Source organism: Molossus molossus, unplaced genomic scaffold, assembly GCF_014108415.1.
Source record: "Molossus molossus isolate mMolMol1 unplaced genomic scaffold, mMolMol1.p scaffold_m16_p_6, whole genome shotgun sequence".
NCBI classification, from domain to species: Eukaryota; Metazoa; Chordata; class Mammalia; order Chiroptera; family Molossidae; genus Molossus; species Molossus molossus.
In genome coordinates this window covers 50865468-50884471 of record NW_023425399.1, presented here as the reverse complement: position 1 = coordinate 50884471, position 19004 = coordinate 50865468, and the positions used below count along the sequence as shown (strand labels likewise).

Here is a 19004-nt window from a genome sequence, read left to right as displayed (position 1 = left end):
TTCTTCTGGACAATTACACCAGCCTCAAGCATTGTGTCCCTGTTTCTACCCTTGCCCTCCACATGCTCTTCTGATAGGGTTCAGAAGGTGTCTGTTCCCTGCTCATACACCCCAATGGCTTCTCTCCCTAAAGAAAAAGCACAAGTCATTGTTACAGCATAAAAGGCCTTGTGGAGACTGCCCCCATACACCCCAGTTTTGTTTCTTCTCTTGCCTCTCCTCCTATTTCCATACCCAAAGGGCACCTGCTTTAGCCATGAAAGCCTCCAAGTCATGCTCAAACACATCAGGCATGCTCCTACCTCAGGGCCTTTGTACTGGCTGTTTCTCTGTCTGAAAATATCCTGCTCAAGAGATCCTCATGTCTCAGCTTGTAGTTTTATTATGAATTGTCTATCCACTACAAAAGCCATTCTATGACCACCCTTTTAAAAAATGTATGTCCCCTATTAATTAGTCACTCTATAATTTACTTTTATTTGTTTCTTGCCTTTCAGCACTAGAATGTCAACTCTGTGAAGGGAGAGTTCTGTTTGATTTACTGCTATATTTCTGCACTCAGCACGGGCTCTGATGCATAGTCGGTGTTAAGTAAATGTTGGATGAATGAATGTATTTCAAGGACATAGTTACTGGACAGGATTGACGGTTTTTCTTCTAGGTTTTAGTGCCACAAAGAGATTGCTTTCACCCCTAATTTTTTCAATTCCCTTTGTCGGTGCTATTGATAAAATTCCTAATCTGATTCTTAATACCCTTTTCTCATTAAATTATTGTTATAATGTTGCAGTTAGCAAAGGAAAGAAACATTTTATGAAATGAAATGCTCAAATGCAGAAAATATTTGCAGTAGATGCAGGACATGTAACCCTCAGGCCTTCCCCATGCCCAGTTACAGACCAAAACCTCACTGGGAGAGGTTCCCTAGCTTTAGTCTTAAGCTGGCATCTGCCATGTGGGAGTGAGTGAGCCACTGGGTGTGAGTTTCACAACCCTATTTAGAATGGGCATCTCTTCCTCACTCCACCACCCTCTAAGCAGAGTGGAGGACTGGATTTAGAAGCCAGTACTGTGCCTCTATTTTTGTTTTTAAACAGATAAAAATGTAAAAGTTTTATTGTGGAAAATTTGATTTTAAGGAGGAAAATATCTATATCTGCATCATGCACCCATAGTCGTTACTTCTCTGATTTCTATAAAGTATTTAATCCTTTGAAACCAGTTTTTCATCCATAAAATGGGGATAATAATTTCCCACCTTTTAGATTTTTTGGAAAGGTTCATCTTTGTGTATATATTAATTAACTCACAGAAGTCGCTCAGCAAATTATAGATTCATTTCTATCCTCAATATCATTCAGAAGCATCAGTTCCTAGATATACCTACCAAAATTGCACCCAGCAATTTTCTCTTTATAAAACAGTCTATAGAGTGCTTGGAAGAGGGCCTGGAAGCTCTCACACCTCGACCTACACGTTTGGCTGTTCCTGGTTCAAATCTTCTTATAATAAACCAACAACTTAACTCTTCCCCTGAAATCCTCCAGTGTGGGGCTCTGACAATAAACATGTGAGGAGCTGGAACAGAGTCATCTGTAATGGAAAGGATTCCAAAATGGCGGCAGAGTGAATGGAATCTAAACAGACCATCTCCCAGGACCAAACTGGAATTACAACAAAAATAAAGACAAATTGTCAGGAAAAGGCAACAGAAAAGCAGCTTGAAGAACCATATAACCAGGGACACTGACTCAATCTTAGAAGGCTTACGAAGACGTGAGAGGGGGCCTGGGAGCCCAGGATCGGCAGCAATCTTAGCTGTGAGCAGCGGCCCTGGCTGTGAGCAGTGGCCTTGGCTGTGAGTGGCAGCGTTAGCTGGGAGCAACGGCCCTGGCTGTGAGCGGCGGCCTTGGCTGCGAGTGGTGGCCCTGGCTGGGAGCGGTGGCCCTGGCTGGGAGTGGTGGCCTTAGCTGAGAGGAGTGGCCTTGGCTGGGAGCAGTGCCCACAGGTGAAACTCCCAAGCGGCTCCCCAGCACAGAGCCGGGACAGAGGCTAAAATAGCAGCAGCCACTTACCTTGTGCTCCAGCAGAGGGAGGACAGACTGGACTAAAACAGTGTGGAGTCACTCGGGATTTGGAGGGCACTCAGAGCTTTTGCTGAGTTGCAGTCACACAGGACTGTGTTCATCTTACTCCTCCCCATGGCTCTGGGGAGCGGTGGGGCGCCTCCCTCAGAGATTCATCCCCACCCGGTGGCCAATAAAATGCTAATTGAGGCCCATTAACAACCAGCATCTGCCCCAACCTTGGGAAATCTTATGCTGAGCACCTGAGGGAGTTTTTCATTCAACTCAGAAGTCAAGACTCTTCAAGTAATCACTACTGATAGCCTCCAGGGAAAAAACTAGAGGATAACTGTACCATTCCCTCCGCTAGCAACTTTAACCAGGAAAGTAAGACTTGACAGTGGTGTTGAATGTGGGTCCTCCCTGACTCATCCAAACCCAGGAGAGGGAGCCACAAACAGCAGAACACCAACACCCATAGGGAAAGTTTGTCAGGCTCCAAAGCCCAATGTGATAGCCAAATTGATGAAACACAGAAACAAAAGCCAAATGAAAGAACAAGACACCTCTACCTAAGAGGACATAAATGAGGTGCAGTTAAGCAAGTTAAGAGAACTAGAATTCAGAGTCATGATCTTGAGGAAGCTCAACAGATTGTGTAAGGACATGAGCACCATGAGTAAAGACATAAAAATGTTGAAAACCAACCAGATGAAAATTAAAAACCACCAAGAAGAAATGAAGAATGACATAGCAGAAATAAAGAACACATTGGAAGGTCTAAATAGACTAGAGGAAGCTGAGGACCAGATCAGTGAATTAGAAGATAGGGTAAAAAAAAAGCAACCAATCAGAAAACCAAAAGGAAAAAAAAAAACATAAAAAACAGAAAGACAGCTTAAGAAAATTATGGGACAACTGGAAATGTAATAACATGCGCATCATAAGAATACCTGAAGAAGAAGAAACTAAGCGAGGGTTAAAGAATATATTTGGAGAAATAGAGACAGAAAACTTCCCTACTTTGGTGAAGGAAGAAGGCACAAGTTCAAGAAGCACAGAGAGCCCGAAGTAAGAAGAACTCAAACAGGCCCACACCAAGACACATAGTAATCAAAATGTCAAAATTTAAAGACAAAGAGAGAATCCTAAAAGCAGCAAGAGATAAGCAACAGGTTACCTACAAAGAAAACCCCATAAGGCTCTCAGCTAACTTCTCAACAGAAACACTACAAACCAGAAGAAAATGGCATGAGGTAATCAAGGTCATGAAAAACAAGGATCTGAATCCAAGACTACTCTACTCAGCAAGGCTACCATTAAAAATAGAAGGTCAAATAAAGAGACAAAAAAAGGCGAAGGGAATATATTAGCACCAAACCAGCACTGCAAGAAATGTTAAAAAGACTGCTGTAATTAGCAGGGGAAATAGGAAGAAAAAAAGAACCACACTAGACAAAATGGCAATAAATAAGTACATATCAATAATCACTTTAATGTGAATGGATTGAATGCTCCCATAAAAAGACACAGAGTAGCTGATTGGATAAGAAAGCTACTTGGATGACTCATTTATGTTGTTTACAAGAAACCCACCTTACAACAAAAGACTCACATAGGTCAAAAGTGAAGGGATGGAAAAAAATCTTCCAAGCAAACGGAAAGGAAAAAAAAGCTGGGGTAGCAATTCTCATATCTGATAAAATAGATTTCAAAATGAAGACCATAACTAGAGACAAAGAAGGCCACTGCATAATATTGAAAGGATCTATCCAACAGGATGATATAACCTTGATAAACATATATGCATCTAATATAGGAGCACGAAAATATATTTAAAATATCCTGGAAGATTTCAAAGGAGAAATCGATAGCAATACAATCATTGCAGGGTCTTCAACAACCTGCTGATATCACTGGATAGATCCTCTAGAGTAAAAATTACAAAGGAAACAGAGACTCTAAATGAAGCACTAGACCAAATAGATTTAATAGATATCTACAGAGAATTATATTCACATTCTTCTCAAGTGCATATGGGACATTCTCAAAGATCGACCACATGTTAGGACACAAACTAAGTCTCTACAAGCTCAAGAAGACTGAAATCATATGAAGCATTGTCTCAGATCACAATGGCATGAAACTAAAAATCAATTGCAACAAGAATATGCAAAGACATTTGAACACACGGAAGCTAAATAGCATGTTATTAAACAATGAATGGGTCAATGAGGAGATCAAGGAAGAAATTAAAAACTTCCTGGAACCAATAAAAATAAGCACACCACAACACAAAACCTATGGGATACAGCAAAAGCAGTTCTGAGAGGGTAGTTTATAGCACTATAGGCTTCTGGAAAAGCAAGAAAAATCTCTAATAGACTACCTAACATCACAACTTGAAGAACTAGAAAGTAAACAAAGAGAAAACCCTAGAGCAAGTAGAAGGAAGGAAATAGTAAAGATCAGAGCAGAAATAAATGACATAGAGACCAAAAAAAAAAAAAAACAATTCAAAGGATCAATGAAACAAAGAGCTGGTTTTTCAAAAAGATAAACAAGACCGATGGACCCTAAGCTAGACTCACCAAGAAACAAAGAAAGAGAACCCAAATACACAAAATCATAAATGAAAGAGGAGAAGTAACAACTAATACCACAAAAATGCAGAAAATTGTTAACAACTATTATGAAAAATTATATGGCAACAAATTCTACAATCTAAGAGAAATGGACAAATTTCTAGAAACACATAGTCTCTCAAAATTGTACCGGGAAGAGATAGAAAACTAGAACAGACCAAAAACAACTAAGGAAATTGAAGAGGTAATCAAGACTCTCCTAGCAAACAAAAATCCAGGCCCAGATGGCTTCACGGGGGTGCTTTACCAAACATTCATAAAAGAACTAACACCCATTCTCCTCAAACTATTTCCTTTTTTTTTTTTTTATCCTCACGTGAGGACATTTTCCCATTTTTTTGTTCCGGTAGAGTTTGAAGGAGAGAGAGGAACACAGAGAGAGAGAGAGAAACATCGATGTGAAAGGAACACATTGAGTGGCTGCCGCCCGCACGACTGACCAGAGCCGGGGACAAACTGCAACCGAGGTACGTGCCCTTAGCGGGAACCGAACCTGGGTCTCTCAGGACCGCAGGTCGTCGCTCTAACCGCTGAGCCAAACCGGCCAGGGCTCCTCAAACTATTTCAAAAAATTCAAGAAGTAGGAAGACTTCCAAACTCGTTTTATGAGGCCAGCATAATTCTAATTCCTAAACTAGAAAAAGACATTATGAAGAAAGAAAACTACAGGCAAATATCCATGATTAACATAGACACCAAAATCCTGTACAAAATACTAGCAAATCGGATCCAGCAACACATGAAAAAAATTATTCACCATGACCAAGTGGCATTCATCCCAGGGATGCAAGGCTGGTACAATATTCACAAATCAATAAATGTGATACACCATATAAACACAATGACGAACAAAAACCACAGGATGATATCAATAGATGCTGAAAAATCCTTCAACAAAATCCAGCATCCATTTCTGATAAAAATGCTCAGCAGTGTGGGAATAGAGAAATCATATCTAGACATAATAAAAGCCATATATGAAAGACCTACAGCAAACATCATACTCAATGGGCAGAAACTGAAAATATTTCCCTTAAGAACAGGAACAAGACAGGGATGCTCACTTTTGCCACTCTTATTTAACATAGTACTGGAAGTCTTAGCCACAGCAATCAGATAGGAAGAAAAAAATAAATGGATCCAAATTGGAAAGGAGGAATGAAACTGTCGTTATTTGCAGATGACATGATACTATAAGTAGAAAACCCCAAAGACTCCATCAAAAATTTACTATACTTAATAAATGAATTTGGTAAAGTAGCAGGATACAAAATTAAAATCAAGAAATCGATGGCATTTTTATACACCAATGATGAACTCACACAAATAGAAACTAAGAAAACAATCCCATTTAGCATTGCGGCACAAAAAAATTAAGGTACCTAGGAATAAACTTAACCAAAGAAATAAAGGACCTATTCACAGAAAACTACAGGACATTGAAAAAAGAAATAGAGGAAGATATAAAAAAGTGGAAGCACATACCTTGTTCATGAATTGGAAGAATTAACATCATTAAAATGTCCATACTACCCAATGCAATCTATAGATTCAATGCAATTTCCATCAAAATACCAACAATGTACTTCACAGAACTAGAACAAATACTTCAAAAGTTCATGTGGAACCAAAAAAGACCTCGAATAGCCACAGAAACATTGAAAAAGAACAAAGTAGGAGGGATCATATTACCAGATTTCAGGTTATACTACAAAGCCACTGTAATCAAAACAGCCTGGTACTGGCACAGGAACACTCGTATAGACCAGTGGACTAGAATAGAGAACCCAGAAATGGACCCAAGGAAATATGCTCAATTAATATTTGACAAAGGCGGCAAAAGCATACAATGGAGTAAAGACAGCCTCTTTAATAAATGGTGTTGGGAAAATTGGACAGCTACATGCAAAAATAATGAAACTAGACCATTGACTTACACCCCTCACAAGAATAAACTCAAAATGGGTAAAAGACTTAAATGTAACTCTTAAATCTATAAAAATCCTAGAATAAACTGCAGGCAACTCAATTTCAGACATCATTCGCAGCAGAATTTTAACTGACACATCACCTAAGGCAATAGAAACAAAGGAGAAAATGAACACATGGGACTACATCAAACTCAAAAGCTTCTGCACAGCAAAAGATACAACCATGAAAATGGAAAGGCTACCCAGTGTATGGGACAGCATAATTGCCAATGATATATTAGGTAAGGGGTTAATTCCAATATATAGAGAGTGCTCATACAACTCAACAAGGGAAAACAAAGAACCCGATTTAAAAATGGGCAGAGGAACTAAATAGACTCCTCTCCAAACAGGAGATACAAATGGCTAAGAGACACATGAAGAAATGCTCAACATCACTAATCATCAGAGAGATGCAAATTAAAACAAAAATGAGGTATCACCTCACACCTGTTAGAATGGTCACCATCAACAAATCATAAAACAAGTATTGGCGAGGGTGTTGAGAAAAAGGCACTCTAGTACACTGCTGGTGGGAATGAAGATTGGTGTAGCCACTATGGAAATCAATATGGTGTTACCTCAAAAAATTAAAATTGAACTTTCATTTGACCCAGTGATCCCACTTCTAGGAATGTACCCTAAGAAGTCTGAAACACCAATCAGAAAGAATATATGTACTCCCATGTTTGTAGCAGCACTATTTACAATAGCTAAGGTCTGGAAACCGCCCAAATGTCCATCAGTAGATACATTTATAAAAAAGTTGTGGTACATATGCACAATGGAGTACTATGCAGCATTAAGAAGGAAAGATATTTTATCCTTTGAGATGACATGGAGTGACCTGGAAAGTGTCATCCTAAGCAAAACAAGTCAAACAGAGAAACACAAATATTATATGATCTTACTTATTTGAGGAATATAATGAATGTATCAGTCTGAGAAATGGGGCAGCTCCAGAGATGTGGAAGTAGGGTACAGACTGAATATCCCCATAAGAGGGGGTAGAGGGGAAAGATAATCCACAGAACTTATATGTTTGTATCCATGAACAATGGACATGGACAACAAAGCTGGGGAGAGGGTGGGGAGGCATGGGAAGAGGGGATTCAGTGGGGGAAAAGGAGAAACATCTGTAACAAAAATAATTTAATTAATTTAAATTAAAAAATGAATAAAAAGTAAAAAAAAATAAAGCAGTCTATAAAACTTGTGTGAATTGGGAATTGGATAAAACAATCAATGCTGTTGGAATAAAATTATATTGTGAGCAAATGCTATACTCATCCTCCTCCACTGGCCTCTTTGCTGATTCCTTCATCACAATTGGGTCCAATGAGCTGCTTTTTCCAAAGATGGCTCTGAGCCAGGCCATCATGGCTGCCCCATCCTATCGCCAGCCTTATCTGACCTTAGGACACCATCCAACCTCACTGAAAATTGATTATAAGGCCACAAAGGGATGTCATGGCAGTGCCACATCACAGACTCATTATGAGATTATGCATGGGCAACAGGACTACTTAAACTGTAGCAGCATCAGTGCCAGAGGGATGGCTTATTTATTTATTTGTTATTAAATAAGTTATTTTTGTTACAGAAGGTTATTTCTCTCTTTTTTTTCTTTCTTTTTTTAAATGATTTATTTATTTTTATTACAGATGTTTCTCCTTTTTGCCCCACTGATTCCCTCCCCCATCCTCCCCAACCTGTCCCCAGCTTTGTTGTCCATGTCCATTGTTCGTGCATACATGCATACAAGTTCTGTGGTTTATCTCTCCCCCACCACCCTCTCTTCTGGGGATTGTCAGTCTGTACCCCACTTCCACATATCTGGGACTACCCCATTCCCAAGACAGTTATGTTCATTATATTCCACAAATAAGTGGGATCACATGATACTTGTGTTTCTCTGTTTGGCTTGTTTTGCTTAGGATAATACTTTCCAGATCGCTCCATGTCATCTCAAATGATAAAAGATCTTTCTTTCTTACAGCTGCATAGTACTCCATTGTGTATATGTGCCACAACTTTTTTATCTGTTGGTCTACTGATGGACACTTGGGCTCTTTCCATATCTTAACTATTGTAAATAGTTCTGCTATGAACATGGGAGTACATATATTCTTTCTAATTGGTGTTTCAGGCTTCTTAGGGTATATTCCTAGGAGTGAAATCACTGAGTGAAATGGCAGCCCAATTTTAATTTTTTGAGGTAACACCATATTGTTTTCCATAGTGGCTGCACCAGTCTGCATTTCCACCAGCAGTGTACTAGAGTACCTTTTTCTCCACACCCTCACCAACACTTGTTTGATGAGTTGTTGATGGCGGCCATTTTGACAGGTGTGAGGTGGTACCTCGCTATTGTTTTAATTTGCATCTCTCTGATGATTAGCGATGTTGAGCATTTCTTCATATGTCTGTTGGCCACTTGTATTTCCTGTTTAGAGAGGTGTCTGTTTAGGTCCTCCGCACATTTTTTAATTGGATTTTTTGCCTTCCTTTTGTTGAGTTGTATGAGTACTCTGTATATTTTGGAAATCAATCCCTTATTTGATGTATTGTTAGAAATTATACTCTCTCATATAGTGGACTCCCTTTCCATTTAAATGGTTGTTTCTTTTGCTGTGCAGAAGCTTTATAGTTTGATGTAGTCCCATGTGTTCATTTTTTTTCTATGTTTCTCTTGCCTGAGGCATTGTATCAGTGAAAATTCTGCTGTAAGTGATGTCTGAAATTTTGTTGCCTACATTTTCTTCTAGAATTTTTATGGATTCATATGTCTCATTTAAGTCTTTTATCTATTTTGAGCGTATTCTTGTGTATGGTGTAATTTGGTGGACTAACTTCATTTTGTTTCATGTAGCTGTCCAATTTTCCAAATGTCATTTATTAAAGAGGCTATCTTTACTTCGTTGTATGCTCTTACCACCTTTGTTAAATATTAAGTGAGCATAATGTCTTGGGTTAATTTCTGGGTTCAGGGCCGGGGACAAACTGCAACCGAGGTACATGCCCTTAGCGGGAACCGAACCTGGGTCTCTCCGGACTGCAGGCGGACGCTCTAACTGCTGAGCCAAACTGGCCATGGCTATGATGGATATTTTAATGATGTTGACTCTTTCCATCCATGAACAAGGTATATGTTTCCGCTTTTTTATATCTTCCTTTATTTCTTTTTTTAATGTCTTATAGTTTTCTGAGAACATGTCCTTCATTTCTTTGGTTAAGTTTATTTCTAGGTATCTTAGTTTTTTCTTGCAATGAAAATAGGATTTTTTTTTCTTGATGTTAATTTTATATCCTGCTACTTTGTGAATTTTATTTATTAGCTCTAGTAGGTTTCTGATGTAGTCTTTATGGTTTTCCATGTACATTATCATGTCATCTGCAAATAATGAGTTTCACTTCCTCCTTTCCAATTTGAATCCCTTTATTTTTTCTTCTTGTTTGATTTCTGCAGCTAAGACTTCTAGTACTATGTTAAATAAGTGTAGTGAAAGTGGGCATCCCTTTCTTGTTCCTGTTCTTAAAGGAAATGATTTTAGTTTTTGCCCACTGAGTATGATGTTGGTTGTAGGTTTTTCATATATGGCCTTTATGTTGAGATATGATCCTTCTATTCCCACATTGCTAAGCATTTTTTTATCAGAAATGGGTGCTGAATTTTGTTGAATGCTTTTTCAGCATCATGTGGCTTTTATCTTTCATTTTGTTTATATGGTGTATCACATTTATTCACTTGCAAATGTTGTTCCATCCTTGCATCCCTGGGATGAATTTCTCTTGGTCATGGTGAATAATTTTTTTGATGTATTGCTGAATCTGATTTGCTAATACTTTGTTAAGGATTTTGGTATCTATGTTCATCAGGGATATTGGCCTGCAATCGTTTTTCTTTGTAGCGTCTTTATTTGGTTTTGGAATTAGGATTATGTTGACCTCATAAAACGAATTTGGAAGTCTTCCTTCTTCTTGGATTTTTTAGAATAGTTTGTGAGAATGGGTATTATATCATCTTTGAGTGTTCAGTAAAACTCCCCGTGAAGCCATCTGGGCCTGATCTTTTATTTGTTGGAGTTTCTTGATTACATCTTCAATTTCCTTAATTGTTATTGGTCTGTTCAAGTTTTCTATCTCTTCCCAGTTCAGTTTTGGAAGACTGTGTGTCTCTAAAAATTTGTCCATTTTGCCTAGATTGTTCAATTTGTTGGACTATAATTGTTCATAATATTTTTAAAGATCCTTTGTATTTCTGTGATGTCAGCTGTTACTTCTCTTTCCTTTCTGATTTTGATTATTTGGGTCCTCTCTTTTTGTTTCTTGGTGAGTCTGGCTAAGCATCTATCAATCTTGTTTATCTTTTCAAAGAACCAAATCTTTGTTTCATTGATCTTTTAAATTGTTTTTTTAGTTTCTATGTTGATTATTTCTGCTCTGACCTTAACTACTTCTTTCCTTCTACTTGTTCTGGGTTATAGTTGTTGTTGTCGTTTAGTTTCTTGTTCTTTAAGTTGTGAGATTAGATAGTCAATTAGAATTTGTTTCTTGTGTTTTTTTTTTTTTTTTTTTTTTTTTAAGTAGGCCCATAGTGCCATAAAATTCTTTCTCAGGATTGCTTTCGATGGGTCTCATAGATTTTGGGTTTTTTTTGTGTGTTCATTTTCATTGGTTTCCACAAATTTTTTAATTTCTTCCTTTATCTGGGAGAGCTTTTAAATAAAGATTCCTAGGTCCCACCCCCAGAGTCTCTGATTGAGAAGATCTGTGGTGGGGCCAGACAACATGCATCTCTAACTGTGCTAGAGATGTTGATACAGTTGGTCAGGATGACACCTTGAGAAACTGATGTGCAGTGTTTAACATGGGACCAGCGCTAAATAGATCAACACATGTTACCCACTTTACAAACACTTTTTATTACTACCATTACTACTACTAAAGCTTTTTCAAATTATAAAATATGTTGGACAAAAGACACATGTATACTGATAATTTGGATTTCTAGGAAGGTGTGTTCAGCACCTGTTGCTTTTCCAGGTACCTTGTGGGGACTTCTTCTCTAACTTCACTTTCCTAATAGACATAGTCAGCTTCATGCCACAGGTTATTTTATTTTTTTGACTTTTAATTTTTTTTCTTTAGTAATTTTTAGAGAATGAGGAAGTGAGAGGGAGAGAGAGAGAAACATTGATGAGAGAGAACATTGATTGACAGCCTCCTGCATGCCTCCAATGGGCTTTGGGCCCACAACCTGGGCATGTACCCTGATCAAAAATCAAACTGGTGACCTCTTGGTGCATGGTTTCATGTTCAACCACTGAGCCACACTGGCTGTGCTACCATAAGTTATTTTGAAACAATTTTATGGATCAGAAAACTGAGTCTTGAAGAAGTTGCATACTGACCTGGATCCAGCTGGAACAGGACAGAACAAGAAATATCCTGGGTTTTGTTACTCCAGGGAGCTTGTTAATTTGTTTTCCCACTTCCCCATGTCCTCCAACCACTGAGAATTTGGTTTATTTTTCTAAAATGGCCTTTAATATTCCCTTGACCTCACAGAGTGGTTATTTTGACAAAGTACAAACATCGTCTAAGTGAAATATGATCAGTGATAAAAACAATAATAATTTTAAAAAGCTAATAACAAGCTGATGTCAAAGATTTCCTTGTAAATAGCTTTTGAAACTTGTGGAGTCTTGGTTTCATCAATTTGCCGTATGCTTTATTCTGATGTTACCACTACAGCTCTCAGCACCTTTGGGAAGCAGGAAGCATTGGCGGTAACTGCAAAGGACCATACAGGGAAGGCTCTGGACTCTACTCTCTCCAGTGCCCGGAGTAGAACTCCTAGATGGCCTTGTCCAAGAAAGCTCTGATCAATTTAATGTAATGACTCTCATAGTGTATGTGCACACTCTCTCTTTGGCAGCTACATGTTCTCCTCACATGCCTGCTGAAGATTTTGTGTGTGCAATCAGGCTATATAGAGGCACAAACAGCATGTTCTGCAGCCCCGTGGCTGTGCTCAAGCCTATGCACCAGGGATGGTTGCTCCTCGGTCTGCAATAAAGCCCAGAACCACACAACTAGGACTGTAATGGAGAGAGCTGCATGAGAGTTGTCTCAGCCTGGGAGTGCCCATGTGGAAATACTTGGATACAGAGGTTTCTTTTCTGCTTTGTTCCCATTAAAGGGAAATCCATCCTCATAGCGCAATGAAAAGAAGGACTGAGAGCATGGGACCTCCGGGGCCCCTTTTCTTATTTCAATAGTGAAAGCAAGCCTTACACTCTTTCCTTCACTTCTGAGAAATGTGACCAGAGGCCTCCACAGAAACTGCATTTCACATTCACTATTAAAAAAAATAATCAGAATCCTCAAAGGTATTCAATGTCATGATTCATCAGGCCCAAGTCTAAGATTCTAAAATGTAAAGAATAAAATTACTTTCTGAGAAAGAGACTTTAAATACTAGTCTCTGGAATTGTGGCCTTGATTTTTATTAAAATTACAATCTTTCAGACAAAGATGCTGTGCATAATTTTTCCTGCTCTGGAGATAGGGGCTTCACTCTGGGACATGTGGAGCAGCCAACACAAGGGACAGCTTCTCTATCTGGCCTAATAGACAACCTTTCTATGTGCCCTCTCCATTTATCTAGGGTTCACGTTCCCTAGGTACATTACAGATGTGTTTATATGATGTCTACTTTCATCTCCTAGAACAGTTAACAACTGCTCTAATAGAATCCAAGGTAAGAAAAGCAATCCTACTCTAAAATTTGGCAATCAAACTCTGATGTCAATGGTGTCCTCGTGGTTGGGGGTAGGTAGAGGTTTTCCTCAGTATGCTTGGCCCAGGAGGCTGAGAGTTACCTGCTCAGCTTCACCTCACCATGAGGCAGGACTGGGATACAGGAGAGAGGGTTGACATCTTATGTTCAGTTCATGGGAAAAGCTAGAACTCCTTGCAATGTGTGAGAAGCTATTTCTCTTGGCTCCTGACCTTCCCTATCATAGTGAAACTAGTCTTGTCAATGTGCTGCACCTTTACCCGGATATGGGGTGCAGTGTATACAGAAATGAGTAAGCTCTCTTCCACTGGGATCTTCTTCAAGCACATTCTGCTCATGAAGCACGCTTGTTCATAAGCCATACTCCAGGTTCTACCCTGTGTTCCAGTCCTCAGTATATACAGTAACTCTGTTTTCTCCTTGCAATCTAGGCATACCTGGGCCTCACTCCACCAACAGTTTCCCAGGCCCCTACCAAACCCAGGAGTCTTGATTTTTATCCCATGTTTATGTCTCCAAAGAAGGGAGGTCTTTGGCATTATGGACAAACTCACAGAAGAGATATTCAAGTAGACCCTCCAGGCCATTGATGGACATGGAGCAACTGCTCAACCCAACTTTAGCAGTGCAGGAGTTTCTCACCACCACTTTTCCCATCCATTACCCTTCAGAACCAGGACCACAGATCAGAGCTGCGCAGGGCCCCACTTCATTTCTCGGCTCTTTCGCCCCTGCCTTGAAGGGCCTTTGGAGTGCCCCTGCTAAGAAGTGTATGCTTTCTAGAGTACCACCACAAATCAGTCAAACAAAGGCCAAATCAATACCAAAACCAGTAAAAAGCAGTGAGAGGCCACTGCTTGAGCTTGGCCAGGAAATCTGATTTTAAGCCAAGAGAAATAATGTTTCAAACAAAAGACCTGCCAGAATCAGCTGTCTACAGCCTCAGTACCAGAAACCTAGAAGCTGGAGAGGAAACCCCAGTTCTGAGTAAAGTTTAAGGAGCCATAACTCTCCCCAGCCAACCCATGAACCTGCCTTTCTCTCTGTTGGGCTGGGATGATATTGATGTTGTTGCTGAAACCTCATAATTTAATTGGCAAGTATAAATGTCTTCCTTTGATTAGTAAAAATAGAAATATAGGTCATTTTTGAAATAATATTCCCCATTTGCTAGAGGAAATCTTTCAAAACTTGGGTTCCATGAAGTCATAACAAGGAGATTGCTTTGCAGTGAATAAGGACCAGAAACCATATCTTTGGAAGCCCTCACACTGGCTAAAGGAGGGCATGACCACCAACAAATACACACCATTTCTTCTAGAAAAACATTAATTTGGGAACAGTACACATAGGCTTCTGTGAAACTAGAATCTATTTTATATGAATAAGCCTTTCATTAAGAAGGCTGGTTTGCTTCAGTGGTTAGAGCATAGGCCCGCGGACCAGACAGTCCTGGGTTTGGTTCCTGTTAAGGTCACGTACCTTGGTTGCAGTTTGTCCCCGGCCCTGGTTGGGGTCGTATGGGTGGCAGCCATTCGATGTGTCTCTCTCACATCAATGTTTTTCTCTCTCTCCTCCTCCCTCTCTCCCTCCTGCTCTGTCTTAAGATACATGCAAAAATGTCCTAAAATGAGAACAACAACAAAACAAAACAAACCCCCTGAGCACAGTGCTTTTCAGCACTTGGTCAATGCCACTGGCAGGGCCCAAGTGCTGGCTTGAAGGCCAAGCTCCAGAACTTATCTACTTTTCCCCCATGAAGACCAGTTTCCATTATTCAGACTTTTCCCTGAAGACTGACCACTGTATCTTGGGGGCCATGGGGCAGTCCCAGGATGACACCTAGGATAGGTGGACCTGACCTCCCTGTGGTACCCCAATTTTCCATGGCATGTTCTACAACCATTAAGACTCCTCTGGTGGCATGAGTTGAGTGTCTTCTCAGGCTCCTCTCCTTATTGGCCTGGTGTGTTGTGTCTGTGTGGCCTTACCTCATGGGACAGATAGAAGGCTGCAATGCCCAAAGGCAAGAAGCAACAGAGCATGGAAAAGACGCTGAGGCCCAGGTGGTCCTGTGGTGGCATCATGAGAAAGTTGTCCTCACTCTCTGTATCACTGGAGTAGTTGCTCTGCAAGAGAGAATTGTGGAATAAAACAGGAGAATAAGATTAAAAAAGGAACCATTAGGCAGGGACAGAGAGGACCCAGCATGGCAGCAGGTAGGAATAAAGTGAGGGTGAGAGTGTGAGTGGGTGATAGTATGCAAAAGAAAGTGTGTGTAAGTGTGAGTGCCAATGCGTGAACTCAGGGCTGGAGGTTTGGGTGATCCTGGCAGGAGAGTTACAAGTAGATGCCTAGCAGTGCTCTGCGAGGTGCTTATCTCTTTTTAGGACTGGAGATCATGCCATTTTGGAGGATCTTCAGGATTCTCCTTGGAAGGAGGCTGCAGGGAGTGGCTGAAACCTAACACCCTGAGGCAACAGACAGATGTGTCTGGCCCCTCCACTGCTGCCAAGACCCACCACACCTGACTGCACAGAACTGATACTGTGAGCTGCTACAGCATCCAGACCTGCCACCACTGTGAGCCACCACCACCACCCAATGACCCTGGACACATGGAACTACGGATGTGACTCTGTATACCAGATTCGGTGCCCCTGGATGACCCTTTCTGGCTCCAAGACCCATTGTACCTGGCCCTGTCATAATCCAATGCAACCCAGCTGCACAGAGAGAATGGAAGATACACAGACCGTCTGCCAGAACCAAACTGGAATTACAACTATAACACAGACAAATCGACAGGGAAAAGCAACAGAAACCAGCTTGCAAGGACCACATAACCAGGGACACTGACTCGATCCTGGTAGGATTGTGAAGGCACGAGATGGGGGCTGGGAGACCACAGACAGCAGTGGCCTTACATGGGAACAGCGCACTTGGGTAAAACTCCCAAGGAGCTCCACAGAGCAGAGTTGGGACAGAGGCTAAAAAAGCCACAGCCACTCACCTTGGGCTCCAGCAGAGGGGGGCAGACTGGACTGAAACTGTGTGGGGACACTTGGGATTTGGGGGATACTCAGAGCTTTTGCTGAGTTGCTGCCATACAGGACAGTGGCCATCTTACTTCTTCCCACGGCTCTGGGGAGAGGCAGCAGCCCCTCCCTCGGAGATCCAACCCCACCCTGTGGGCCATTGAAATGCTAATTGAGGCTCACTAACAACCAGCATCTGACCCACCCTGTGAAAATCCCCTTATGTTAAGCACCTGAGGGAGTTTTTCAATCAACTGACAACCCAAAACTCCTTAAGTAACCTCGACTGCTAGCCTCCAGGCAAAAAGATAGAGGATAACAGTACCTTTCCTGGGCTGGCAACGTTAACCAGGAAAGTAAGACTTGACAGTGGTGTTTAACGTGGGTCCTCCCTCACTAATCTAAACCCAGGAGAGGGAGCCACAAACAGCAGAACACCAACACCCACAGGGAAAACTTGGCAAGCTCCAAAGCCCACTGTGATAGCCAAAATGGTGAAACACAGAAACAGAAGCCAAATGAAAGAACAAGAGACCTCCACCGAAGATGAGATCAATGTGGAGCAGTTAGGCAAGTTAACAGGGCTAGAATTTAAAGCCATGATCTTGAGGAAGCTCAACAGCATGAGTAAAGACATAGAGATGCTAAAAATAAACCAACTGGAAATTAAAAACCACCAAGAAGAGAGAAAAACTGACATATCAGAAATAAAAAGCACATTGGAAGGTCTAAAAAGCGGAGTAGAGGAAGTTGAGGACTGGATCAGTGAATTAGAAAACAAGATAGAAAAAATCAACCAATCAGAAAACCAAAGGAAAAAATGATTAAAAAACAGGGAGACATCTTAAGAGAACTGTGGTACAACTGAAAACGTAATAATATTTGCGTCATAGGAGTCCCCCAAAAAGAAGAATATGAGCAATGGTTAGAAAATATATTCAAAGAAATAGTGACAGAAACTTCCCTAATTTGGTGAAGGAAGAAGGCATTCAAGTTCAAGAAGCACAGAGAGCCCCAAGGAAGAAGAACCCAAACAGGCACACACCAAGACACATAGTAATTAAAATGCGACAAATTAACGTAATCAAGGTGATGAAAAACAAGGACCTGAATCCAAGACTACTCTACCCAGCAAGGCAATCAATCAAAATAGAAGGTCAAATAAAGAGCTTCCTAGACAAAGAAAAGGCTAAGGGAATACATTAGCACCAAACCAGCACTGCAAGAAATGTTAAAAGGACTACTGTAATTAGTAGAAGAAATAGAAGGAAAAATATAACCACACTAAACAAAAATGGCAATAAACAAGTATATATCAATAATTACCTTAAATGTAAATGGACTGAATGCTCCGATATAAAGACACAGAGTAACTCATTGGATAAAAATGCATGACTCATCTATATGTTGTTTACAAGAGACCCACTAGATAACAAAAGACTCACATAGGTTGAAAGTTAAGGGATGGAAAAAAAAATCTTCCAAGCAAATGAAAAGCAAAAAAAAACTGGGGTAGCAATACTCATATCTGATAAAATAGACTTCAAAATGAAGGCTATATATAGAGACAAAGAAGGCCACTACAAAATATTGAAAGAATCTATTTAACAGGAAAATATAACCTTGATAAACATATATACACCCAATATAGGAGCACCAAAATATATTTAAAAACTTCTGGAGGACTGTCAAGGAGAAATCGACAGAAATACAATCATAGTAGGGGATTTCAACACCCCGTTGACAGCACTGGATATATCCTCTACACAAAAAAATTAGCAAGGAAACAGAGACTCTAAATTAAGCACTAGCCCAAATGCATTTATTAGATATATACAGAGAATTATACTCCAAAACTAAAGAATTCACATTCTTCTCAAGTACACATGAAACATTCTCAAAGATAGACCACATGATAGGACTCAAACTAAATCTCTACAAGTTCAAGAAGATTGAAATCATATCAAGCATCTTCTCAGATCACAATGGCATGAAACTAGAAATCAATTGCAATAAGAACATGCAAAGACATTTCAACACATGGAGGCTACATGGCATGTCATGAAACAATGAATGGGTTACCGAGGAAATCAAGAAAGAAATTAAAAACTTCCTGGAAACCAATAAAAATGAACACACAAAAACACAAAATTTATGGGATGCAGCGAAAGCAGTTCCGAGAGGTAAGTTCATAGCACTACAGGCCTACCTCAAGAAACAAGAAAAATTTCTAATTCACTGTCTAACCTCACAACTTAAAGATCTAGAAAGGAAACAAAAAGAAAACCCCAGAGTAAGTAGAAGGAAGGAAATAGTAAAGATCAGAGGAGAAATAAATTACATAGAGACCAAAAAACAATTCAAGGGATCAATGAAACAAAAAGCTGTTTTTTTCGAAAAGATTAACAAGATTGATGGATGCTTAGCTAGACTCATCAGGAAACAAAGAGAGAAAACCCAAATACACAAAATAAAAAATG

The 19004-nt window shown here is 40.0% G+C and overlaps 1 protein-coding gene across 2 annotated transcripts in view; it reads right to left on the bottom strand.

Moving 5' to 3' along the window:
* The window catches only part of SYNDIG1 (synapse differentiation inducing 1), a 394531-nt gene that overhangs the window by 127131 nt on the left and 248396 nt on the right, over positions 1-19004 (bottom strand). For both annotated transcript variants that reach the window (XM_036245078.1, XM_036245077.1), the window contains exon 3: positions 15478-15615. In XM_036245078.1, the coding sequence (XP_036100971.1) occupies positions 15478-15615 (138 nt within the window). The remainder of the gene's footprint in view (positions 1-15477; positions 15616-19004) is intronic.